Here is a 26752-nt window from a genome sequence, read left to right on the forward strand (position 1 = left end):
CATCAAATTGTTTATAGTATGATTGTTTACTAGGAAGATACTTTTTTGTGATATGGGTAAACTCTAAGTTGCTGTCATTCAAGTTTTGTATTAACAATCACATCTAGGTGTATATTAAATGGATTTCTTGATCCTTCTGGCACTTTGCATCCTTTCACTGTCTGTTTTGAAATGTTTTTAAAAAAAATCTTTGTCTTGAGGGAAGTGCAAGAACTGCATTATAAAAAATACCTGTTGACTGCATCATATGTGGTCTTACAGAGCTAAACCCAAAAGCTTCAGCTTTTATTCTAAATAGGAAATACACAGAAGTCTATTCAGGATAGCAACAGCAGTAGCATTAATTTTCTAGAACAGCTTAATAACACATTTTACCTTAATACAGAAGGTTCCAATGCATATTTCTGAGTTCTTTCACTGGATTTTGCCACACAAAACCAAAAAAGAGTTACTAGAAAAGTTACCAGAATACATTCCTGTACTGCTAAAAGGCTCTTAGTGATGTCCATGAATATTGATGTTATGATTAGGTACTAGTCCTAATTTTGAGCTGTTTTTAAGACAAGTATTCTGATGGTCTGTATGGAAGGCAACAGACAGCTGCTGTAGCCTGCTCCACAACATCAGTCTTTATCCTGAGTAGGATAACATGATAAAATTGCCTGAGTTAGCCAGAGTCTGGATTCAAGGGATGGGGGGACATGTTCTGGAAGGACTGGCATGTTTTCCTTAATGCTGCCATTCGCTACAGAAAGCCCCAGTGTTTGTAGCTGGGAGAACACCTCAGTGCTCCTGCTTGCACACAGCAGTTTTTATCTGATGGAGAGGACAGCCTGTTGTCTTTAAAACTGTGATTTATTTGGGTGCTTTGGGGGAGTTCTAAAGAGTCCAAAAGGCAGGTGAAAGGTTTGAGTGTGAATGCACCCAGAGGGTCCTGCTGGAGATGGGCTCTGGCACAGCCAGGCAGAGGGATGTGGGGGAGGCTCTCATGCCCTCAGGAATACAGCCTTGATTTGCTCACCCCATTTGGCTTGAACTTGCTAAAATAACTTGATTTTAAAGAAGGGACCAAGCATGAAGAATTTCAGTCTTTGAACAAGCTGTGAAAATGGGAAAAATGGGAAATGGAAGATGAGATGGGAATACTTTAAGAGTCCATTTATGTAAGTAGTACAAATCATAGTTTACTTCTACCTTTATCTGTCAAGTACACACAACATCTATGCTTAAGGCCATGCCAAGTATGAGCACAACTATCAAAAGTCAGAAATACACCTCTGGGAAGTTTAGTGCATATTCTTATTGATAATTAGAAAATTAAAGAAAAAAACATAATACGAACAAACTTTATAAAACTGCAGAATTTTTTTTAAACTATTAACAACGTATTGTTCACCTGAAACCTAGTTTACCAAGAGTTGCTTCTTCAATAAACTTTATGATCAACAAAGAAGTAAAAAACTTAAGGGAAATAAAGACATGTCTTCTGGTCTGTATTAGTCACTGACATAGTCTTTTCTATTATAGTATTTGAAGCAGGAGGGAGTGCTTTAAATGCTTCAACCCATTTAACCTTAATTGCTTGGTTTTAATAGACATTTGCTAACTAAAGGAACCAGATTATAGCTTGAATTAGGCCTTACTAATCTTAATTAAAAGCTCTACTTTATAATCGGAAACAGCCTATACTTCAGACAGTAAGCCTTTCTTAAATGGCTTACTTTCAAATACTAAGGCCCTTTCGCTAATAATTGTTTAGACTGGATACGGGTAACCATTATTTTCCTTATATTGCACTTAATTAAAAATATCTCCTCCATGTGGTTTTGTGCAGGCTGCTGGCTGTAAAATTGTTTGACTGGTGGGGGTGGGATTACTTAACTTTTCCTGTGGTAATTTGAAAACATGGTTCTGCCTTTGTTTTAAAAGTTTTCTGGGGTCACAAGTCACAAGACTGACATGTGAATCAATAGAAACATTCGCTTCCTGCATTTGTCTGTCCTCAGGCAAACGTTTGTCAGTCACAACCATTAATAATACACCCTATAATTCTTTTAGTTCAACATTGAAATTGGGCTCAGGCACTTGATTATGGTCTCTGCACTCCTTCAGAGACCTAAATTTCAGAATAAATCAAGTCTGTTGTATTGGGAGGGAGGCAGGCCCTGGCTCTGTCTGATGAGCATTTGGTGTATTAACAGAGCTCCTGTACTTTTCAGGGCTGTCTAAAGAGGATGGAGGGTGGATTTCATATTTGCAGAGGTGGATCTCAGTAGTAGAGATCAGCCCATTTAAACCATTTGCTTTGCTTTCCCTTTATGGTTGAGGGGGAGAAATTTCCTTCATGCAGTTTGCCTTGCATTATTGGAGGCAAAAATAGGACAGATAAATCATGTCCTGGAAATAAGAGTCTTCTTTCTGACACAGATGTGGGCATCTACAAAGTTGGATGAGATGTGTCACTGGATCATTATAAGATTCATCCTCCCAGTTTTAGTTTTATGTTTTTACAATCTCAGTTTTATGTTTTTAGTTCTTTAATTTTTTTTCTTAGTGCAATCTACTCAGGAAGCACTGCTAGACTGTGTGATCATACCTTTATTTAATTTGCAATGCTTTTAATTCAGTGGCTGAATCACCTACTTGCACAAACTAAACACAAATTAAAAGTCCTTTATATACTAAGCCTACTAGACCCCATATGCACTTGGGAGAAAATTCCATAAAAAGTCACTTGTGCCAGTTATGGAGGTGGGCAGATTTTCTTGAATGTCAGTGTTGTTTGCCTAGTTATCAGATCTTTGGAGTTCCCCTAAAGCATTCTTTAGAATTTCTCCTTGTTGTCCAGTTAGTTTCATGTTCTATGCTGATGGAATTTACAAAGATTTTTAAATTATACCTAGTACAGGAAGGCAAAATCAGGACTCTTTACAGTGGATGCAAAGAATCTGGTCCCTACCTATGTGTATTTTAATATAAAAGTGTGTAAGATGGCCAGACCAAGTTTAACTAAAGATCTGTCTACCCTGATGTGCAGTCTATGACAGTGGCCAACAGTGGATGCTTACAGTAGATTATAAAAAAACATTAAATGGAAGAATGCAGCTAGAGACTTAAAGACCTGAGCCAGGAGTTTCATTTCAATCACTGTCTTTAACGACATCTTCAGAATAGGAATGGAAAATAAGTATGTTTGCTTCTCCAGGTGTTCTGCAAAACTCAGAGGGGTAGACAGGCAATCAGCTGTGCTCAGAATGCTGGTAAAGAATTGTACAGGAACATGTAATTGTGTACACCTGTCTCTTTGCAGCCTCCATCTAATGTGGTTTAGCAGGAGCCTCACACCATGTTTCCCTACATGGGCAAACCCTAAAAACCTGAGTTTTTGTCTTGGTAACTAACAGTCTCTTCAGAAGGATGGGCCTTCACACTTTTCTGAAAATGAGACTTCAATAAGGAGAGTCTCAAGTCAGTTGTGAAAAATTAATAGGTACTTTGAAAAGCTTGACCTGGATGTTTGACCAAACTTCAGATGGCTGCACTGTTAAATCAGGTGCTGTGGATACTCACCCATAACCCTATTATTTCATTCTTGAGCCTTTTATTGAGGCTGAAGTCCTGTATTATTTATGGGTGAGGTAACTAGTCAGACCTTGCTGCCTCTTTTCAGTGGATAACCAAGGATGTTATAATGTGTTCTCTCCTGGACTTCTGTTTATGTATCTTAGAAATACTGTGAATATACACCAGAGACAGTGCTAAAATAGGGATTCTCTGGAAAGATGGGAAGAAAGAAGAAGCATGTGGAATTCATGAAGAACATTTCAAGTGACATCTCAATTGTCTAGTTTTATGTTGGATGTACTGTCCAATTAAACAAAAAAAAAAGAACCCAAACTGTTAATTGGGTTGTTAATCAAGACTTTAGGCAAGATATTTGGGCATTTTGGCTATCTCTGCATAATAAAATAACATTGTTATGAAAGGCATCTCAGAATAAATGATCTACATGAGAGTATTGGAAATAGGTCTACAAGACCAAACAATTATTTATATAGCCTTAGCCACTTTTATCTCTCTGCTGTCAGGGAAGAGGTCAGTGCAGTTGTACAGCTTGGCTTTCTGTGGTGTATTCTGTCAAAAGTAGATTATTATTTGAATACTGCACAGAAGTTGTAGGCATTCTTTGGTTCTCTCTACCTAACATTCTCCCCAACATAACAAAAAATAAATTGCTTAAAATTCCCAAAGGGAGATTTCCAGGCTATGAATATGAGCACTCTTCAATTTACAGCAAATGTCCATATTATTATTCCTGTGTCTGCAGTTTCATTCCTTTTTCATTTAATAGTGTTAATGGAAGCTGTGTGTGCTTTCTAGTACAGGATATTTGAACAGTGGAGCCAAATTGTCTGATTTCATGGCAAAGCTGAAATTGCATCCATTTGCCCTATCTCCCTTTCTTGTCCAAACATCAGATGTGAGCACAGCTTATAAATGAAAATATTTGATTATTCACAAGTCAGCAATGATGTTTTTCAGATTTGAATGTTAAATTTTGTCCTTAACACTTTTCCTGGACTTTCCCCACTACTAAACTGGTGTTTGTACAGCTTGGCCTGGCCTCATCTAACCCTCACTTACCTCATGTCCAGCCAAGATGAGTGTGTCACTTCATTAATTCCTCTTCCTGGTATTGCTTTCTGCTCTAGTTACCAAACAGTCCAGGAAATGTTTGAGAGTCTGGAAAGGGTAATGATGATGGAAAAGCCCGTGGATTGCCTGCTACTGTTCACTATTGTACATTTATGTCCCTGTTGGACAATGGCTGTACATCCACAGGTCAAAATCTAAAGTCTTACCACTGTTTACTAAATTTTCTCTGTGATTATTTGTCTTTGGTGATAAATAGGGCTCTGGTTCACAGGACTTATTTCTGCATGGCCTTTTCAAAGACTGAGGAGAGCTACGTCATAACTGATGAACTCTCTTTGTGGATAAAATTTTAGAACTGTAAGCACATATCAGTAGGGTTGGGTTCTCTGTTTCAGGAAAAAAATGGCTGGAATCAAAAAATTGCATCAATGTGGTATTTGTTAGAAAATAAAACCCGTTTGCATTCATCAACTACAGCAACATCTAGGGCTTCTTGTTGGTACTGGCCAGGTCCATGCTTTCAAATAAAATGGAAAACATTCGGTCTGTACATCCAAGCAAAACTGCATGGCAGGTACTTTACAAACTGTGGAGACAGAATTGTTGTTAAGAAGCTGAGAAAGGCTGTGCCAGATTTCTGAGTTGTGCAGCAAAATTGCCAACTGTTTTGGCACCTTGAAAATAGCTCCACATTTTGTGATTGTACAGTCCTGATGGAGAAAGCTTTTAGAGCTGTGAACTGTTTCAGGCAGTGCTTGTGTGTGCTCACATTTAGGATATCATCATTATTATCACAGGTTTAGTAAGGTTTAACTTAATGCAAGTGAGATGCTAAAACACAAGCCTAAATTTTCATAACAGGAACAAAATGTGGATTGATCATCTTAAACTCTTGAATTGTAACAAAATTTGTAGCCTAGTAACTTTTATACCTTCTAGATGGTGCACAGAACTGAAAGGTGGTGGACAAAAATTAATTTAAGCTTTTTTGCAAGACATTTGAGATTTTAAAAAAAAGGTATTGTAAATATTTGATTATTCAATTTAGTCTTCTCAGATCTTTTTGAAGTGAATGTACCAAGTACATAAATGAGCCATGTAAATGGCTTAGTGTAGGATCATCTCAACTAATTTTACTGTTTGTTTCCTAAAAATACCCACAGCTGTGCAATAGACTCATGACCAAAATTAACACCACTCTCCTGAAAACTTAAACCAAATACAAATCATTCATTTATATCTAGGCTGGAGCACTGAAATATTATTTTTAAGAAATGTCTTTACAGCATAGAAAAGAGATGGAAAGTAAAAAAATCCTCAGTACTGTCTCTTGGATAAAAAGCAATGTAATGTGAAATTATTAATATTGGAAATCAGGCAACATGCTAGTATTAACAGATTACTCTTACCAGAGGTACTTTGGAGTCTTAATTACCATGAGTGTAAGGGACTTCTTTTTCATTGTTTTTTAGTGAATGAGCAATTCTTTCATTTCTCAGAGCATTTCAGCATTTCGCACAATTCAGGTGTGTTACAACCTTTTCACCATCATGTACACCCTGCTAGACAAGATAAAAGCTTCTGCAGGTAGAAAAACTATCTACAGCAAAACCAAGCGTAATGATTCTAAACCAAAGAAGGATCTGTGTTTTGATGAACCAAGTTAACACCCAGCCAGCTGCAGTTTAATGGGTGAGGCCTTTATCCCTGTGAAGGACTGAGTGGCACTCCTTGTGGGCTGCTCTTTACTGTTGTCTGCAAACCAAAATGCTGAGAGGCCTTCAGATCATGAAGGATGTTGTTGGGGAATGGTATGAATTTGTCTGTATTCAGGGAACAGGTGGCAAAATAGGAGGCAGAGTTGGTTTCTTGGGCTTCCTAAGTATTGTGTCTGGCAGGGAACACAAGTTCATGGTTTCCCTGTGGATCATATTTAGAAGTAGCCACATGACTTCAGTAAATGTTGAAATGAAAGGCAGCCCTGAACAGGTGATCCCCTCATTGCAGGCCACATCAGCAGTGTAAGGTAGAGCTGCTCTGCTCACAGACAGATTACTTGTGTGGGACTGTACTGCCAGGTTTTGGAGGCTGGCAAAATTAATATCTGATATGCGTCTTGCACAGAGTAGGAAGTTTGACCAAGTGATACCGGATGACAGGAAGCCCTGTATTGCACAAATCTTGCAATGTATAAGTTGCATTATATTCCCCAAGTGGTGAACCAGCATAGCAGAGTAGTTTTCAGCCAGGAGCCTGAAGTACAGGTGGGAAAATTAGTTTGGAAGGGTAACCTGCTGTCAGAATATGTGAATTTGCTAAAGGAGTGTCTCCACTTCTGCTGGAATACATATTAGTTCCTCATATCCAGGAAGGCTGAAAACCACTGCTCTGCAGCCTCCCATGCTGTTTGTGGTCTTGGCTTTTTCAGCCTGAAACTGAAGAAGTATCAGTCTGCCAGGGACTAAGGAAGCATGTGCTCTATGATACCAAGAAATCATCTATTTGGCAGTGCACAGTCTGCCACTGACTCGTTCTGAAATGGGCAAGAAGCAACCTTCTGTTCCCCTACACGAAGGGCCACATAAAAAAAAAGTTAATATTCATTCACTGATAGGTAACAAAGAAATTTACTTCAGAATTGAAGGCTGGGATTTTTTCCCCTTTCAGTGGACAGACATTTAGAAATTAAATGCAAGTAAGGTTGGAGATAAGTAGTCTGAGAATGAGATGCCTGCAGAGTCTGGGAAAAAAGTAGGTGAGTTATATCTGTATCAATGAGATAATTTGATTACTTGAAACATTCTTCTCAAAATTGATAGGTGCATATTTGAATTTAAAGATCTAGGAACAATGTCCTGCCATGACTTACTGAAACAATTATCATTAGGATGCGTGCACACCAGCAGTGTCAGTAAAAACATAAAAATATTCTCCTATTAGATGACCAAGAACTTCGAAGATTTGCCGTATAATCAAACATTTCCCATTATATTAAAAGAGGGAATTGGGGTGCAAATGGCTGTGATTTAGAAGTGGTGGGAAAAAATGCTGTCAAATGTCATGTTTCACATTCATAACAGCTTGTGAACAGGAAACCTCTCTGCTTGAGCTTCTCGGGCATGGCAGCTACTAAATAAAGACAGACTCTAAAACTGTTACATGCTCTGCAGGTATCCATCTTTATTTGGGTATCTCACTTGAGCTTCAAAGAACTTGCAGCCAATCTGTTTAAATATCAATTAAGACAAATGTCAAGCTGCTCCAAGCTCTAATCAAGGGTTCAAGATGCTGAATGCAGGATTACAATCATTTTGGCTTTATCTAGGAAAAAAACTCTATTTACTATAAATGAAGCTGGAATGGTCCCAAATAAGTTTCCATAGTCAAGATGGCAGATGTCACACAGGGGTAATACTCAGATACATTAATAGAACATAAAATATTCCTTAGGGAAAGAACTCTGCTTAATTATTTTTTCCCGTAAATGATTCTAGCTCTCCAAAGGTTTCAGGCACCCAAAAGGTACTGTAGGTAAAAAGCTCTGTAAAACTCCAGTGTTAATGCAATAGGAAGACTTGCCAATTAAGCAGTCAGAAACTCTTAAGGTGCTAAGTGAAGAGTGTTCTGTATCACTTGTTTGACCTCCTCCCCATTCCTGCTGCTGGGGTGTTATGTATGCCACCATATAGAGTATTTAGGTGGCTGGCAAGTGACACCAAATGTGTGCAGAGCCTCAGCTTTCAGTTTGTAAGTTACCTTTTTTCCAATATTTTTGCCTATTTCTTACTTCACTGTACTTCAGTGATAACTTTCCAGTTGCAAGGTACATGTGGACTGAGGCAGGAATACCTGCCTTGAACATCAGGCATCCTCAGAGAAGGAATCAAAGGGGTAGGTTCTTGTGCCTGTTGTCACTTTGATTGGCATATCAATGTCCAGCCACTAAAAATGTTCTTTCCACTCTTCGAACTCAGAGTTTAAATAAGGAGGAAAATGCACAGGAAAGAGAACAGTGACATGAAATGGAGGAAGGGAAGGTGAATTTAAGAAAACTGTAAGGAGGGGAGTCTCTAGACACCATATTTCTTTTTGATGAATGAAGAATGGGATGGTTACTCACCAAAAATGTGAGATATAGCCATTCAGCTACTGCAGAAATTTTGCATTTTCATCATCTATTGCCTTGTTGCTTTTTCCAATGTATGAGCTGAGTCAGCTGAAGTCAGCTTACAGCACTGGGTGCTTGATACTGTCTAGTCACTCATGTCTTTAAATGTGGCTCTTTAATTCTCTTTGTATGATGCACAATATTTGAAGATCATTAACTAAAATTTGAAAAGTAGCAAGTGCTAAGCACACCTACATTTTCTACAGGTGATAAACTCAGTCCACTTACTTCATCTCCTCCTTAGAGAAGGACTTGTGACAGCTGGTTTTCCCCAACCAGTGAGGGTGATTCCTGTAGGGCTACCTTTACCCTGTGTGCCTTGAAAATTTGATTAATGCTTGCTGTACACAGTATAATAAAAAGGAAAAAAATTACAGACACAGGGCAAAATAGGGATCATCAATAGTTGTCTCTGCTTTCTTTAAAATGATAAGTTAATAATTGTGGTTAGGGAAAATTATTAAACAATATTAAAATAATTTTAAATTTTAAAAAGTCATATCTGCAGACAGTGATAAATGTGATGATATCTCATCTGTCTTTCAGACATATCCTAAATACTTTTAGGCAAGAGAGTTCTAAATCTGAAACTGTTCGCACTTTAAAAATGTGTGTGTCTTGTTTAATCAGCTGGACATAGCTTTACATAGTTGGTTTGTATTGCATTTCACCCCGCTTCTTTCAGACAATACTTTAGCAAGAGATAAAGCATGATGAACTTTGTGTTTAGCCATCACAGAAGGAAAGGAAACAAAACTGCTGCAGAGTACTTGATCTTTTCTGGAAACTGGATGAAATAGCTTCCAGAAAAACAGCACAACAATACCACAGATTGTATCCAAATCATGTCCACTAAACTGGCATGGCCTTTTCATTTTATTGCCAGTTTAATACTGGGAAATAGGGGCTTGTGACATTTTTGAAGGAAGTTGTAAAATTGATTTTTTTTTTCTTTGTGGACGCACTAATGGGAAAAACATGGGAGAGGCAGTACCCATAGTGGAAAGGCTCTTGAGGGATTTACACTGAAAAAACCTCATGTTAAACAACATATTATACCTGTTCTTTTTCCTTCTCCACCAAGAAACATCCGGCTGCTCTTTCTGAATTTACCCTGCTCCCAGCCTGCCCACTCTTGACCTTGCCTCTTAGAGAAGCCCTAATGGCTATCAAATTTTACAGTTTTCTTTGGCACAAGCGTCTTGAAAACATCATAGCTACTTGAAAGCTGTAAAATCTGCACTCTGTGTTCCTCTGATTCATTAGATTGTAACATTTACAAGGTCACAGCATCTAAAGAATAAAGATGTTAACGTTTATGAGTCAAAAAATAAAGTATTGCAGGAAGGGCCAGATGTAACAAATAATTTGTTTTCTAGAAAAAGTGATTTAACAAGCATTTCGTGGAAAGAGATTTTCAAAAATGGATTTTTCTCTGGAGGTGAAGGGGTTTTTAGGAGTAGAAATATTGAGAGTCTTGGTATGTCAATATATTCTCATAAAATTTGGACTTGGAGTAGATGATGAATTCCGATGCCACAAAACAGATGAAAATGCTATTTCATCAGGTCAGATTTAGTTAAATTGATAATTGATCACATTTTCCCCCCCAATTCTTCATTCTTTGGTCATGTTTTGCAAATTTTAAGACTAGAGCAGACTTGAAATGTGTGGAAATGTGCTGATGCTAAACTCTTTGTAAGAATCTAATGTGTTTAGTAATATTGCTCAGGTTGGGTGTTTCCCTGAGAGCCGAACTTCTGGCAATTTTCACCTGCACTTTACCAGAATGGTCTTTAACTTATGCTTGAGCTTTTATTCTGGCCTTTGGATCTGAAACTGGTTCCCTTCTTAAGGAAAGTGCAACTTGATATGGGAAATACAAATGCCCTAGGTTCAGGTTGTCCAGAGTGTGATGTATATCTGCTGAACGTATATTAAATGTAGACTCTGCCAAAGAATATATATAAAAATGTGACTATTCCCATGTAATTTTTACTTATTTTCATGCCTTTTTCAGTCTCAAACCCAATTATGAAGAAAAAAAAGATGCTGATCTGACTGTGATCCAGGACTTGAATTTGTTTGTAATTCTTGTCAGTGTGCATGTAACTTAACTTCTGCTTGTTTCCTTTAAAGCAGTGGAGACAGTGCTACATTGCTGTTTGCTCTGAATTGGAAATGGGAACAAAAAATTTCAGTGCTGATCCTGTCTTACGTATCTCTCTACTGTGAATCCCAGAAAATACGTCTTCCTGGCTTCACTAAGCCAGTGGCAATAATTGTAGAATTGGGTTTTCATCTCAGGCCGTTTTATCTTTGGATTTTACAAGGTTACTTTCTTTCACAAGCATCTGAGATCAAGCTTGCATGAAGCTATGCAGTGAGGAAGACAGTTCTGCACTGTAAATCTTCTTAGTTGTGTAGGATTTAGAACCTAAGAATGGGCCTTTTTCCCCTGTATTTTTCTGTGAATTTGAGGATAGTGCATTAGCCCTAGGAGGAACAGTGACCAAAACTCGATAAAGAATCAATAACATTTTTTTGAAAGCTCTTAGTAGAGAAGCCATAAAAGTGAAAAATAGTACTACATGGAAATATGGGCTCCAGCACCTTGCAGTGTTCTTTGCTGCATAAGAGTTGCGGAAAAGCAGGCAAGATACTGCTGTTGCAGAACTGTAGGAGGGCATTTTTTAGCAGAAGGCAACTGATAAAAGAGAATTTTGCATCTGGTGTGCTTTGCCCTTGGTAGGGGCTAGCAGGAACCCCTTTTCAAGCAAGAAGGTAAAACACAGTTTCTTTCCTGTCAAGTTTGTAAGGGCAATGTTATTTACTGTCTCCACAGTGCCTTTTTGGCAGTATTTTCCTTAAAGCAATTAGATAAAGGAAGATGAATATCAAAATTTTCTTTCTTTAGATACTGGAGAAATACATGGCTTCAGGCATCAAGATGTATTTACAAAGATTTTAATATTTCTTTTTCTAGCTATTTAATGGATCCAGCTTCTTTATGAGAAATTCTACATCTGCATAATATACCTGCACAAGCGCTTTTGTTTGTGGTTCTGTAAATTAGAAGTTGATGTGGGCAGACAGCTTTCTTTGGCTATTTGTTTTAAAATGTTCAAGCACATAAATTACTCCGTTCAAAGTCAATTGAAGTTTTTGTTTACTAAATTAGCTCCAGATCTTGCCCTTATATTGCTAGTCAAGAAATACTTTAAAATGGACACAGATTTTGTTCAATCCCACGCCTATTTTGAACATCTTCTGTTGCATTGTGAGTGTTGGGATCTGTGGCCTTGACAGATGCCAAGATAAAAATTGTGTCAATGCACACTTTCCCATTTTCTACAGAAATCTGTGGAATTCAACACTAAACACTGAATTTGGCTCATTGACTTCCAGGCCTCAGTCATTCTTTCTTTTGCATGTTAATAGCCATAAGGCTTCTTGTGACAGTTTAGCTGTGACACTCATCCAAAATTCATCAAATCCATGCAGGCATTTGCTTTGATTTCAGTAGCTGTGCCCATGATGATCTGTAGCTGTGCTGACAAAGTTTGTTGCATATGTTGGAACACACATTTTTGGACATTCAGGAACTTAATTAATTTCAAGTGATGCAATGAAGAGTGGGAATTAATTTTTCTGGAGGTAGACTTTTTACTTTCTTGGCATAAATTCTGTGCCACCTTCTAGGAGAGCTGGTTACTGCTTGGAAAAGATGATTAGCACTCAGTCAATTAATGACAGTGCTGAAAATGTTTAGACAAAATGGGAACCAGGCATTTTGCAACTTCCTCGTTTTTTTTACAGTTTGGTTTGTCTTGTGGACATTAGTTATTGCATGCTGATGTGTCTTCTATTCTTTGTGTAACAGAAAACTGAAATACTGTGATATGGGAAGCAAAAGAGTTTGATTCTTGTTTTATTTTGAACATTGCTTCTCTGCAAGGTGGCATTGTGAGGCTTATGAGAGTTCCATCTCTTTGTGGCAGAATACACAAATTAAACCAGTCATGGGACAGTGTAAATTTCACCTCTAATAACGAAGAAGAATTAACCCCATTATGTATAAGGGAAATACAAGTCCCATCAAACTAAAAAGAATCAGGTTACTTAAAACAAATTCAAATTCTCTTCCTATAACTGAAATACAAGGACTGTAAATGAGAGCACATCCTCATGGTAACACATCCTCAGATACTTGTCTAGAGTATTTTTTAGAAGTTCTTAGATGCTTGCATTGCATAATAACTGCAGTCTCATAGAGTGGGTGTTCTTTAAGTAACACCACTGCTCCTTGAGGAGGGCAGTAGAAGAGCATGGCTGTGTTCCCTAGGGATGTGCTCAAAGAGTTATTTCCAGATGGTAACAAAGAGATTCACCTCTGCTTTCCAGAAAGAATTAGGATGGAGTTTCCAAGCCTCTTTCACCCTGGTAAATAGCTGAACCACTACAGTTATTAGTACACCCAAGTAAGCAAGTTTCTTTTTACCTCTTCTTTCCTGATCATTTTTCACTTTAAAACTTTTGAAACAAGCAGTGGATTTTTGAGATTTTTCTGAACTAGTTCCAGAAAGAGATGATCAAAATTCTTTTGCCAGCATCTGAGGATGTCCTTACATCCAGCCCTGGGAATGGGAGGTGCTGTCTTTTTTGAATACACTAAGCTCAAATGGGTTCTTGGCAGGTTGTGTCAGTACTGAAAATTTCTCTACACCTTCTTAATCATTTTGGTGCATTTAATTCTTGTCTGAGACTACCACAATTCCTGCCATTGTAGTACCACATGGATTTAATTTCTCTTGGAGTGGAAATACCGCAATTCTCTTTTAAGGTGATTTCTTCACTAAACACCCCAAGAGTTCCCCATCTGAACAGCTGGAATTTAAGGAATTGAAGACTTTATAAATATTTTGCCAGTGTACACAAAACTTTGGGTTTCTCTTTGAGAAACCTTGCAAATTCATCAGTAGATGCACCTGCATCCTTCACAATTTCATGGCTGAATACCTACATTTATTTTTTTTCCTCTTGGTTTTGGTTTTTGTTTTTGTTATGGTAATTCCTGCATGATGAAAGACAATATTAAGAGATCAAATGCTAAAAATGCTAAGGATAGTTGAAGCTATAAAATTAGCAGAGAAAGCAGGGGTGTTTGGAGTTGAGGTTTTGATTAACACCCAATTCTATCAATTATAGGAAAAAAAGAATGATAGGATATGACCTACTCAAAAGGAAATGAACACAGATGGCCCCTGCGAATTTTGAGGCTTATAATAGAAAAAATGAAGAGCAAGGCTGCAGGTTTTATGTGATTGAATATACTCCTATTACTTTTACTCTACATGAAGCTTACTAAGGAAGCCGTATTCTGTCATGTCAGATGTAGTATTCTGTCCATAAATTACAGCTGTTGCACACTGAGGCATTCTTTAAAGAATGTCTTCCTCCACGTAAAAGAGAAAATGGAGTGGTGGTCACATTGCTTGCATTTCTCTTGGCAGTTGGAGCTTCATAAATGTTCAACATTTGGACTTTGTAGGCTTTGTGCATGTTTTTATGAGGTTTTCTTGTTTGGGTTTTTTTGTTTGTTTGTTTGTTTGGGTTTTTAGGGGGGAGAGAGGGGCTGGGGTTTTTTTGGTGTGTTTTTGCTTTGGTTTTTTGGGAAATGTAAATACACCAGTCTTAGCCCCTTGGTTTTTTTGCTAGCCATGCTGGAGATACAAATTCCAGCTATTGGGCTGCAAAAGGGAGAAATAATATTCTAATCTTTTTGCAATATTAATTGTGACTTGAACTCCTAAGAGAATGAGATGTAAAGTATCTGTTTCTTTTGCTATTTTTGTGGTTTCAGTATCTGTTGCATTACCTTTTCCAAAACTCGAGTATTTGTATTGCATCATCACTTTGTGCTGCTAATCACAGTACAGCTTTTTAGAAATAACTGTTATACAAGGGGCAGTCATTCAAAAGGCTTCCCATTTCTTTGGTATTTTTTTCCCTTTTGAAAGCTCCCCTACTGCTTATTTAAACAAATAGTACTGTTTGGTTCATTGTTTGAAAAAAAAAATGGAATTAATTGCTCAACCCCTGGCAGGCTGATGCTGAGAAATCTTACAGGTGGTAACAGCTTCTTCTGAATGCCCTCTTCTGAAAAGACTCATCGCTGGATAAAAGTTAAGAACAAACCTTGAAATGAAGATGTCATTTTTTCTGAGTGTCCTGAGGGGAACACCTGAAACACCTGCCATCAAAATCCTGTTAGATGCTTTTTGAGTATTGACTTGACCTGTTAAAACATGGCATTATTGTAGAGCTCTCTTTTTGTCCCTGTAGCCTGTAAGGAACAACAAGAAGTTTCTGGAAATATTCATGAATGGTTGTGGAAGGTGCAAATTTCTCCGAAGTGGAAAGCAGACTGTAACATTTTGGGAATATGCACCCAGGCACACGGAGCTGTGGCCTAACGAGAGCAGCTTCTCAGAGACTGCATTGCAGGTTGTTTGGGATGAGCACTTGACTTGCTCATTCTTGTTTTCAATAAAAATCATAGATTTCTCTTTTTGCTCTCATACTGGACTTGGAAGGTAGAGCACAACCACAGGCTGTGCTGAGTGGGCACTTGTACAGCTCATGGATGGAAATTGTTAGTAAAGAATGAGAACCTTCAGAAAAAGAGCAGTGCTTTAAAGACTAGGAAATTTACCTTTAAGCAGCAGCTTGTATTTTGGTTTGAAGATCATTTCTCCAGCTTCCTATTTCTGGTATTGCTATGGTGCCAAATGATGAGTTACGAAATAGCCAGCTGGTTTTGCAAATAAAACCAAGCCTGTCATTCCCTTTTCAAGCTGCTGAGAAGGTTGTACAAGGGAGACTTCAAAGTTGTTGAAGGCAGGTGGATGGAGACTTGGAAAATTCTGAGTTTAAGGTAGATTTTTGGGAGAGGCCAACATGAGGGAGAAGACTTGTGACAGAACTTGGGAAAAGCCTGTCCCTGCTCTCACAGATTGTGTTAGGAGGGACAAACCCAGCAATTCTCAATCCAAGCATCAGAAGTGGTGAAGGCACTGAGTGGCTGAGTCTGAGGTGGTTCTTCAGACAGGTCTGATTTTGCCCAGACCACCTTGTCCTCTTTGGATTCCATCTGGGTGTGATACCAAGTAGCAAGAGCTTTTCGTGGAGTGCTTTTAAAAGGTGAAAAAAAAGAGAGAGAAAATCTATGTGAACATTAACCTAATTTAGAAAAATGTCAATCACCTCTGCAATGGAAGGCACATTTGAAATGTAATGCTGGGGTAACTCTGATATTCTAACAGGTGGTTTTCTAAAATAATAACTTTATCTGTTTATCATGTGCTGCCTAACTTAGGGAGATTAGCTGTGGTTTTTGGTCTAGCACAACACAAATTTAGACCTGATACTTATCAAGCCATGAGGCTATCTTTAATTATTTATGTATTTTTAGTTGGTTGATGTGTACCACTTAATTATTCACAAGAGTGACTGTAATACTGATGTTCCATGTATAAGCCAAAATACAGTTTGTAGAAAGAAGAAAGTTTACTTTTTCTAGAATGAGGTTTTTTTTTGTATGAGGGAGGGAAGATCATGACAGGATTGTTTGTAATTGAAGCAGAATCCATCTCTTATCTTTTATGATCCTCTTTAAGATACAGGCCAGTGTGAAAAAACCCCAAACTACTCTATCATATCTTCTGAGAAGAAAATACTGACATTTTTGTCGTTCTGGTTGCATGTGATTAATACAGAAGATTATAGTTTATTTGTTATAAAAGGCATACTTTTGTCTCATGCCACATTAATACTATGCTTCTCATAGTTGTTACAAGTCAAAGGATTAATTCCTTGCTTTATTATATTGAAGCCAGAAAATAAAAACTACATTTTAAATATAAAGTGTAGCAAAATCAAGTGTTCCTTTTTTTATTTTTGACAACATATCATTGTTTACTGTGATGATACTCCAATTATTTTGTGAAAGAGTGTTCTATACATTGGCTTGCTGCTTTTCAGACAAATATGACCCTGATATTTTCAGTCCCTGACCATGTGTTGAAATAGGCAAAATGAGCCTAAAAGAAAGATTAAGGATGGGCATATTTGAAAAAACATGCTCAGTTGGAGAATTTTTTCTGTATTGTTAGAATTCTCGTTTTACAAAAGCTTTTTTTCTCCCCTCTTCTGTTTTAGATATCGATGAGTGTGAAAATGACTTCTACAATGGGGGTTGTGTCCATGAGTGTATCAACATTCCAGGCAACTACAGGTGTACGTGCTATGATGGATTCATGTTAGCCCACGATGGCCACAACTGTCTTGGTAAGTGGTGAATGCAAGAAACTTTCATTTCATGGCTGTGGCAAGAAGGCCTGATCTGTTTTCTGCATTTTATCACCTGGCGATTCTTCAGTAAAGACTTGATCCAGGTCACAATGAATACATTCAAACCTGTGTGTTGGCCCCACTGTGGTTTAGGTCAGACCCTTCCAACTGTCACTCTTAATCTCGACATGCTCAAAGCAGAATGCCCATGTTTAATATTGCTGAGGGAAACCCTGACCCCCAAAGCCTGTGCTCGGTGCTTGGGCTTCTTCTTCAAGAAAAGTAATCTGTTAAATATATTAAATATACTGAGATATTTAATATATATGAGATACTGTTTCTTCCAACTTTTGTCATCCCAGTAATATCTTTAGAGCTTTCCCTCCCCTTTTTCCCCTTTTCAGGCAGTACAGTTCTGGGATATGGTATATGAACATAAATTACAGAATGTTAGAAGTACAAGTAAGCCAGGAAGGAATACTTGGACAATGAAACAAGGCAGAAGAAACACTGATCACTAATAACTGGAGGGACACTGTCCACTGACTGTGAAAGCCCAGTGCAGGATCTTCATTGCTTCAGCAGTCTGAGGATTTGGGGATCTGTATTTTTGATTCATGGACATTGCTCTGGTTCAAATAGGGTGGGTTTGTCTGAGAGTTACATAGGTATATGTTCTTATTATGAAATTCCTCACACCTACACTTCTATGTCCAGTTTCCCATAGCTTCTTACTTGTTGGTCATTTTTTGCTTAGAGACTCTTTCTCACTATTCCCAATATAAATGCAATGGCCACATTTTGGTACAGTCCTAAGTTAATTTCAAGGTGATGTTTATAAAACAGTGTGTAAAAGGGATATTTTTCTCTAGGTCAGCAGCAGCTCTACTTTAATAAAAACTGAGATATTTTCAATTAAATTCAAGAAATGAGGCAGCAAACGAGAAATATTGAAGTCCAGTATCACCAGTCTGCACTAACTGAAGCTATGAAAGAACTAGGATTTCAGGGCAAGGATTTGATTAGCCTTTCAGTAGATGTATTTTGTACTGCATTTATTTTCAAACAGAGTAATATTTGTTCAGATGGATTATATATCCTGACCATTGACAGGGGTTTTTACTCAAACTTCCAAATTTCATTTGTAATAGAACAGACTAAAATAGATTTATTTGCCTCAGCCTGAGGTGGTCAAATGATTAATGGTGCAAGAGGTATTTCTCATACAAAGAGCAGCCAGACATTAATTTAAAAAATAAAGAAAAGCTCTATTTATTCTAATATTCATAAATTCTTACTAAAACAGAACACAGACATAATCAAATAGTTCAAATATTTGGAATTCAAATAACTGTGCGTATGTGTTGTTTCAAACAGCTTGCTAGTTTCAACTTTGTCCAAACAACTTCCATTATAGTAGGGAAAAAACTCTTTTGAACAATGAACAGCAAAAGGAGTGACCTGATCAATGATGAGCCATTGAGGAGATCTGTGGGACTTTTTTTGGACCTGCTGTCTGTGTTATTGCTCTCTGGTCATGAAATGAAGAGGCTAAATCTACAGAGATAGTCACATTTCTAATTACATTTTCATTAATTTATATCCAGCCACTTGATTTTTTTTGTGGTTTTTTTTGTTTTGGTTTTTTGGGGTTTTTTAATTAAGAAAAAAAGGCCAACAAAAATACAAACAGGTGACTACATTGGGAATAATAGCAAAGAGCTCCCTTTCTCCCAATGTACAACCATAGGACACTAAAAGAGGTCACAACTGTCTTTCTCATTTTGAGACCATGGACTGGGAAGGTTGTGTCTGCAACTAATAAATGGTCTTTAGCATGTGTTAGTAAAATATCTGGTTTTACTTACAGACACTGAAAAGGGAATCAAGGCACATTCCCCCTTCCTTCCTTCCTTCCTTCCTTCCTTCCTTCCTTCCTTCCTTCCTTCCTTCCTTCCTTCCTTCCTTCCTTCCTTCCTTCCTTCCTTCCTTCCTTCCTTCCTTCCTTCCTTCCTTCCTTCCTTCCTTCCTTCCTTCCTTCCTTCCTTCCTTCCTTCCTTCCTTCCTTCCTTCCTTCCTTCCTTCCTTCCTTCCTTCCTTCCTTCCTTCCTTCCTTCCTTCCTTCCTTCCTTCCTTCCTTCCTTCCTTCCTTCCTTCCTTCCTTCCTTTCCTTCCTTTCCTTCCTTTCCTTCCTTTCCTTCCTTTCCTTCCTTTCCTTCCTTTCCTTCCTTTCCTTCCTTTCCTTCCTTTCCTTCCTTTCCTTCCTTTCCTTCCTTTCCTTCCTTCCCTCCCTCCCTCCCTCCCTCCCTCCCATGATATCCTTGTCTAGCTAAAAATAAACATTTTCTGTATTCCCTTGAGTAGTTTTTTCTCAAAAATTGCTCTATATTCTGCTCAGTGGATGCAAGACTAGTATTTGGTGTCATACAGTAGGTTTGAAATAGGATTTCCCTTCTTGTACATGAAATACAAATCTGAGGGGTTTTATAATGCTTATCTGTTTTTATGTAAATGAGAATAGCTACCACCTGCTTTCTCTCCTTTTTGTGTGTTGTTTGGGGTTTTTTCATATTTTCTTTCTCCTGAGGTCTGATTTGTGATAGTCACTTTTTAAAATGGGGAATAAGCATTGCTTTTTTGCATAAGCAATTCTTGCTCCCAGGCTGCACACATCCTAACTCTTCCTTTTTTTAAAGATTAGGATAGGTTCTATTAAGTTCTCTGCTTTATAGTAAGCATACTAAAGATGGTTGCAAATTCTTCCTAGAAAGTATCAAAAAAGATGCAAAGCAGCATGGACAAAAAAAATTATTGTATTCAGAGACATACTTATTTTATTTAAAAGTTTTTCTGTGGTATTAATTGCTGTAGGAACATGTCTTAATGCCTTGTAAATAGTAATAAAATTGTCCTCAGAAAGTCCTGTAAGGAAATGAAATAAAATTTTCATTGTTTTATAGATTAGTAACTAGGCAAACAGATTAAGTTACTTCTCAGTCTTCACACAAGGTCTACACCATAGGCAGGAATAGAATCCTTACCCTTCTGCATCCCTGATTTTATTTCAAATAGTCTGTGTAGCTTTGGTTTCTCCTACAGAAAAATAGCAATTACTAAGTTTGGACACCTGTAATATGATATCTCAATTGATTCTTTTGTATGTGTGACCTCCTGCAGATAACTATAAAAGTAGGTTTTGATGATTCAATATAGCTTATGGTTCTTCAGGAGCTAATTATTTGTCTGATTGAGAAGAATCCTGGGAAGCAGAGGGAAATTCTGGTCAGAAATCGGGACAGAAGTGCAATTCCTAGTGTGTGTGATAAGTTCCATGGAGCTCTCTGCAGGAGCTGAGCAGACACGAGTGTGGCAGACACAGGCACAATGTCAGCCGTGAATTGAATAGCAAAGTCCTGCAACCTTGAAGGTGTGCTTTGCGCAGAAGGCTTGATTTTCCAGCCTGAATAATGGAAATTAGCTTTTTATTTGTCTGTTGTCAGATGGTCTTGGCATCTCTTGACAAAGTGGCTAAGTCACACGGAAACCCCTGTGGGAAAAGAGTGGTGGCACTTTCCCTGGAGCATCTGAACCTGCTTCAGGAGTGGTATTGATTTGCCAGCTCTGGTAGGTGCAGCAAAGCAGCAATTCCAGCCAGGCATTTGGAAGCCTGCAGCTAAAAGAGAAACTTCTGAGATGAACCAGGAGCTGATGAGGCACAGGCCTTGAGATGCCTGTTATAAAATAGACCTTGGGATCTCAAACGAGTATAAAATTTCATGTTTGAAGTCACACAATTTCGTTTCTTCTAAGGTCTGAGGTTAAGATCTAAACCCAAGTGCCTGTCTTGAAGTACTCCTTTAAAATCTCTTGGCTTACTTTAAAAGAGAAGAGGTTTAACCCTGGCATGGAGGTTTAATTCTTGGCTGGGTGGTAGTAATCTGCAATCTGACTCAGATGAAAAAACTAACATTACTATATGCATAGAATCTCAGAATCATTTAGATTGGAAAAGCCCTCCAAGATCATTGAGTTTAACCTTTAGATCATCGAGTCCAACTTTTAAATGTATGTATATCACATCATATGATTCAATCATTTTTCAGTAAATGTTCCAGGGTTCTATGTTTTTGGGGTTTTTTTCCCAAAATAAACCCAAACCCATTAGAAATTAAATTCTACCTGTTCCTATCCTGTTGTTCAAACATACACACTGCGACTTGGGATTGTGCCTCATCTGACTATCAACATGAAATGGGAGGGGAGTTGCAAATGTGTGAGAAATCATTCCTAAAGCTGCCAGATGTATCTTGTCCAGAAGTATCACATAACTCAGGATTGCGTAATTACTGGTATGATTAAGGAGATCAGTGTTTTCCTTTTAATTTAGCTGTATTTTTCTTCTTCCTCTGACAGCTGTGCACAATCGTTGCTTGCTTAAAGTCCAAGCAAATGCTGGTATTCCTGATGTTTATTTTTCTTTATGTTTCCCGACAGTTCAAATAGATTTTTTTTATTAAACTTTTTAATATGAAACTAAACAGCTTTTGCAAAGTTGTTTTTAGTTTCATAAAAATATTTTAAAGAGGAGCTGAAAAATGGTTCATTTTCTTGGCCATCTTCCAGTTTTCCTTGCCCTTATTTCCTAGTTCCTGAAGACTATTAGGTGAGCTGACAGTTATGTGTTGTCCCTCTCTAGCACATTATAGCAGGTCCTCTAATAATATTATCAGTCATAAACTGTCTTCCAGATTCTCCTGGTTAGTAATTCCAAGCCCATTGGCAGATGGAGGAAGGTTGAATATACCCAGTAGCCTTCTTTTTATAACTCTTCATTTTTTATTAAAACAAATGTAAAATTATGTTTTTTTTCTAAAGAAGGTTAATAATCTAAATCTTAAAGTTCTTACTCATTTCCAGACTTTTACTTGAACAGGATTTTGGGACTTGGAGGTGGTTTATTTCTTAAGAGAAGCAGGCCAGACCCCAAATCAGGTCTCAGTAGTTGAGTAGCAAGGAGCTGTTCTAACTGTGAGTGGTCCAAGCCACAAGATGGGAATGGGAATGTATAAAATATATATTTATAGACAAGCTGAAATGCAAGGTTTATCAGCACATTTATCTGCATGTTTTAAACTCTTGTGAGCTCTGCCTTTCTGTAAAAGATGACAGGCAGTGATCAGGTCCTTGGGGTGTAGTAAGAGCCTTAAGATGAAGGGAGCTTCTGGTATTCAGCCACTGAACCTTCCCAAGACAAGCTGCAGTGAGCACATTCACACAAATCCATGCTACAAATTGCACAGCAGACTGCCTTGTAGTGACAAATGTGTTCTTGCAGAATGAAAAACTTGAAAACATTTTTTGAAGTTCTTTGGTTTTCATATGCAAGCCTAAGTGACAAAGAAATTTGTTTTCTGATACATTTCTTCAGCAAACTGATTTTTACCATATTCCTGGTTTCAGATATTTTACCAGTCTTGTTTGGTCTGTACATGAGATTAATAACAGCTGTGATTCATGACAGCAATTTAAAGTATCCAGTCTTCGTGGTACAGTAGTATGAATCAGATTTTAGAATATGTATTGCTATTCTGCAGTTTGTGCTGACTGATGAGTAGGTGCTGAGAAAATATGGATAACTGGGATGTTAATGTTCTAGAGACAATTCTCTATTTGATGTTTACATACAACTTCTGTATACATGGATTTATTTTTGTTGCTTGGCTGCCTGCATCTTCTGAAAGTCTCCATGGTGCAGAATGGTAGCAGGCAGTCAGAAAACTAAATTAAATCTCTCTTTCAAGATGGGATTATAACATCTGAGTTCTGATGATCTTCCAACATCCAGTAAAAGTCTGGAATTCTCTTGGTGATTAATGGAAAGGTCATTGGTATCCAGCCCTCTCCAAAGCTGGGATCTCAACACTCTGCCTTCCTTATCTTGCTTTTTCTATTTCTGTGTAAAGTTTCCTCCTTTAAAAGTACTCTAATGTTTGGTCACCCCACATTAATCTTTGGAGTTCAAATGGGATATAACTTTCTTTACATGTTAATTTGCTGTATGTTTGCTTTCTTAAGCCAATGTGATCTGAAAAGTACCAAAACAAGTGAGAGTATAAATCAGCATAGACCAAAGCTTTTTTGTTAGGTATGGGGAAATAATCAAAAGTGTAGAATAAATCTTGGTGGCTGTCAGCTATGAAGTTAGATTCTCAGACTGTCATAATAAATTAGGAAACTGGGAGCTGTGTGACAGCAACATCAATCTCAGTCTCTTGTTTCTGCAAGTCTTCTTGTTGTCTGAGCCTTTTTCTTCTTTTTTTCCAATACTTACTCCCTGGAGGAGGTAATCAATCACAGCAAAGATTTCTCTACATGGAACACTCAGGAAAGTAAAGAATAAGCAGCTTAGACTGTGAAGCTAATATGTGTAAGTTATATCCCATATGGATGCTCTTAGTTAGTTTGATATGGCTGTAGATAGTCTAGATAGTGAGCTCAACAAGCTCAGAGATACTGCATCCTTACTGCTTTACCTCATTTGTGTTACTTTTGTGTCTTTTGTTAATTCGTTTTAACTTTCTCATAATAGCAAATTTCTGAGTCAGTGTGGCCTCTATTGATGTATACCTTAATGGAAGAACTATAAAATATGTTGAATTTATCAAAGTTTAGGGAGCTGCATTGTGTTTAGTGCTTACTTAAACCAAGGGAGAATGTGTGTTCAACTGAGGGTGCAGGATTCCAGCCTCTAATGGGTGTGTCAGGTGCGTATGGCATTCAAGCCCTCCCTAAAGGAATGGTGCCTTTTTGAGTCCTAGAAACTACATAGGTCCAGTTGAAACACTGAATTAATATGGATTACATAAAGACATCAGACAAAGAAGTCATCAGATCCCTGATTTCAAAGAGGAGCTATGCTTAGAATGCAGTCAGAACTTGGCAGTGTTGATTTATGATAAACGATATGATTTATATAGTCAATAAACATCACAAAGAATATCTGCTACATAGTTGCTGACTGTATTATAAAATGAGACCTAACTCTTTTCCAGTAGGAATGAGTTCTAGATGAAAGGTTGGTAGTGAATTTCTTGCTAAGTAGATTTTAGTGTCTCAGATTTCCATAGTGCCCTGCCTTTGCTGTCTAACACTCTTCATGAATTTCTGCATCTTTACATTATTCTTTTGACTTCAGTGTGCAAACTTGAAAGTATGGATCCAACTACAAAACTAAGGTAGAGGCTTGTTTTTACTGCTTTCATTACCTTCTGCAGACTTCAGTCCAGTTCCTTTTCAAGCATCTCAAAATATTCCCTGTTTCTTACTGGAGTTGGATCAGAGCAGAAGACGTAGTTTTGCATAAAAGAGGAGCAGGGAGGAACATGGAGTAGTTGATGGCAGCATGTTTTAATATGACTTTTTTGATGACTGTAGCTAACATCAAAATAATAATAATTACTCATTAAAAAGTCACTGGACATACTTTTACAAGAATGATTGTTTAGAGAATTTGCAATGTTTGAGATTAAAGCAAAATTTATTATTAAGAGGCCTTATGAGATGTGGAAAGAAATTATTAGAAACAATTCACTCAAGTCTTCAAAAAAGGCAAGAAGGAAGACTCAGGAAACTACAGTTCAGTCAGCCTCACCATTCCTGGAAAGGTGATGGAACAGCTCATCCTGGATGTTATCTCTGAGCATGTGGAGGAAAAAAGTCATAAAATCACAGAATGGTTTGGGTTGGAAGGGACCCTCAAGATCATTCAGTTCCACCCTCTGCCATGGGCAGGGACACCTTCCACTATGCTCCAAGCCCCTCCAACCTGGCCTTGGACACTTGTAGGGATTAGGCAGCCACAGCTTCTCTGGGCAACCTGTGACCTCTCCACCCTCACAGGGAAAAGTTTCTTCCTAATTTCAAATCTAAATCTACCCTCCTTTAGCTTAAAGCCATTTTCCCTTGTCCTATGTACTTGTAAAAAGCCCCTTTCTCACTTTCTTGTAGGCTCACGTCAGCTACTGGAAGGCCACAATGAGTTTTTCCTGCACCCTTCTCTTCTCCAGGCTGAACAATCCCAATTCCCTCAGCCTTTCCTCCCAGCAGAGCTGCTCCATCCCTCTGATCCCCTTGGTGTCCCTGCTCTGGCCTGGCTCCAGCAGCTCCCTGTGCTTCCTGGGCTGGGCCCAGGGCTGGATGCAGCCCTGCAGGGGGGGCTCAGCAGAGAGGGACAGAGGGGCAGAATCCCCCCTGCCCTGCTGCCCTGGGGCTCTGGGTGCAGCCCAGCACAGGGGGCCTCTGGGTTGGGGCAGGGTCAGCTCTCACCCACAGCAGCCCCAAGTCCTTCTGCCAGGGCTGCTCCCTCTGCTCATCCCCTGCCTGGATTCATCACACACAGGGATGTGCCCAAGACAGGGGCAGCACCAGCACTTGGTCTGGTTAAACCTCATGAGATTCCCATGGGTCACTGCTCGAGCTTGCCCTCTGGATTGTCACTGCACCCTCAGCTTGGTGCCATCTGCAAAGCTGCTGAGGGTGATCCCTTTGTTTATATCATGGATTCTTCAAGGGGAAATCACACTTGACTAGTTGGATAGCCTGCTGTGATGGAATGATGGGCTGGAGATGAGGGAGAACAGTGGGTGTTCTCTGCCTTGATTTCACAAAGGCTTTTGACTGTCCCCCACAAGATCCTTGTGGGTGAGCTCAGGAGGGCAGGTTGGTTAAGTGGGCTGTGAGGTGCTTTGAGAGCTGCCTGAACAGCAGAGCAGCAGGCCTGGCTGGAGGCCTGTACCCCAGGGGTCAGGACTGGCCCCAGTATTGTTCCTCTTACTCATCAGGCCCTGGGTGAAGGGGAGATGTATCAGCACATTTGCTGATGATACAAAACAGGAAGGAGTGCCTTGGCACACCAGAAGGTGCTGTCATTCTGTGAAACTCAGGCAGGCTGGGGAACTGGGCAGAGAGGAACCCAACAAAGTTCAGCAAAGGCAAGGTCAGGGTCCTTCACCTGGGCAGGACAACCCCAGGTACCAGGACAGGCTGGGGTGATCTCCTGGAGAGCATCTCTGAGGAGAAGGACCTGGGGGTCGTGGTGGACACTGAAATATTCCCAAGCCAGCAGTGTCCTGAGGGCAAGGAGGTGGAATCCCCAGTGGAATCCTGGGGACCATCAGGAAGAGCATTGTCAGCAGCTCAGGGAGTGATCCTACCCCTCTGCCTGGCCCTGGGAGGCAAATCTGGAGAGCCGTGTCCAGCTCTGGGCTCCTCAGGACAGGAGAGACATGGAGCTCCTGGAGTGGGGCCAGCAAAGGGCTGCATAGATAATGAGGGGGCAGGAGCATCTCTCCTGTGAGGAACCAAATGGGGGAAGACATGACTGAGAGAGGATCTTATAAATGCACACAAATATCTTCAAGGACAAGGGGCACAAACTGAAACACATGAAGTCTCCTTGGTATAAGGAAAAACTTCTTTACTGTGAGAGTGACAGAGCACTGGAACTGGCTTCCCAGAGAGGCTGTGAAGTCTCCTTCTCTGGAGAGATTCAAAACCTACCTGGACATAATCCTGTGC

The 26752-nt window shown here is 38.9% G+C and overlaps 1 protein-coding gene across 1 annotated transcript in view; it reads left to right on the top strand.

The window, feature by feature from the left end:
- Positions 1–26752, top strand: part of SCUBE1 (signal peptide, CUB domain and EGF like domain containing 1) — a 192680-nt gene that overhangs the window by 13508 nt on the left and 152420 nt on the right. The window contains exon 3 of the mRNA XM_036404941.1: positions 17045–17173. Within this exon, the coding sequence (XP_036260834.1) occupies positions 17045–17173 (129 nt within the window). The remainder of the gene's footprint in view (positions 1–17044; positions 17174–26752) is intronic.

Source organism: Molothrus ater, chromosome 5, assembly GCF_012460135.2.
Source record: "Molothrus ater isolate BHLD 08-10-18 breed brown headed cowbird chromosome 5, BPBGC_Mater_1.1, whole genome shotgun sequence".
NCBI lineage: Eukaryota > Metazoa > Chordata > Aves > Passeriformes > Icteridae > Molothrus > Molothrus ater.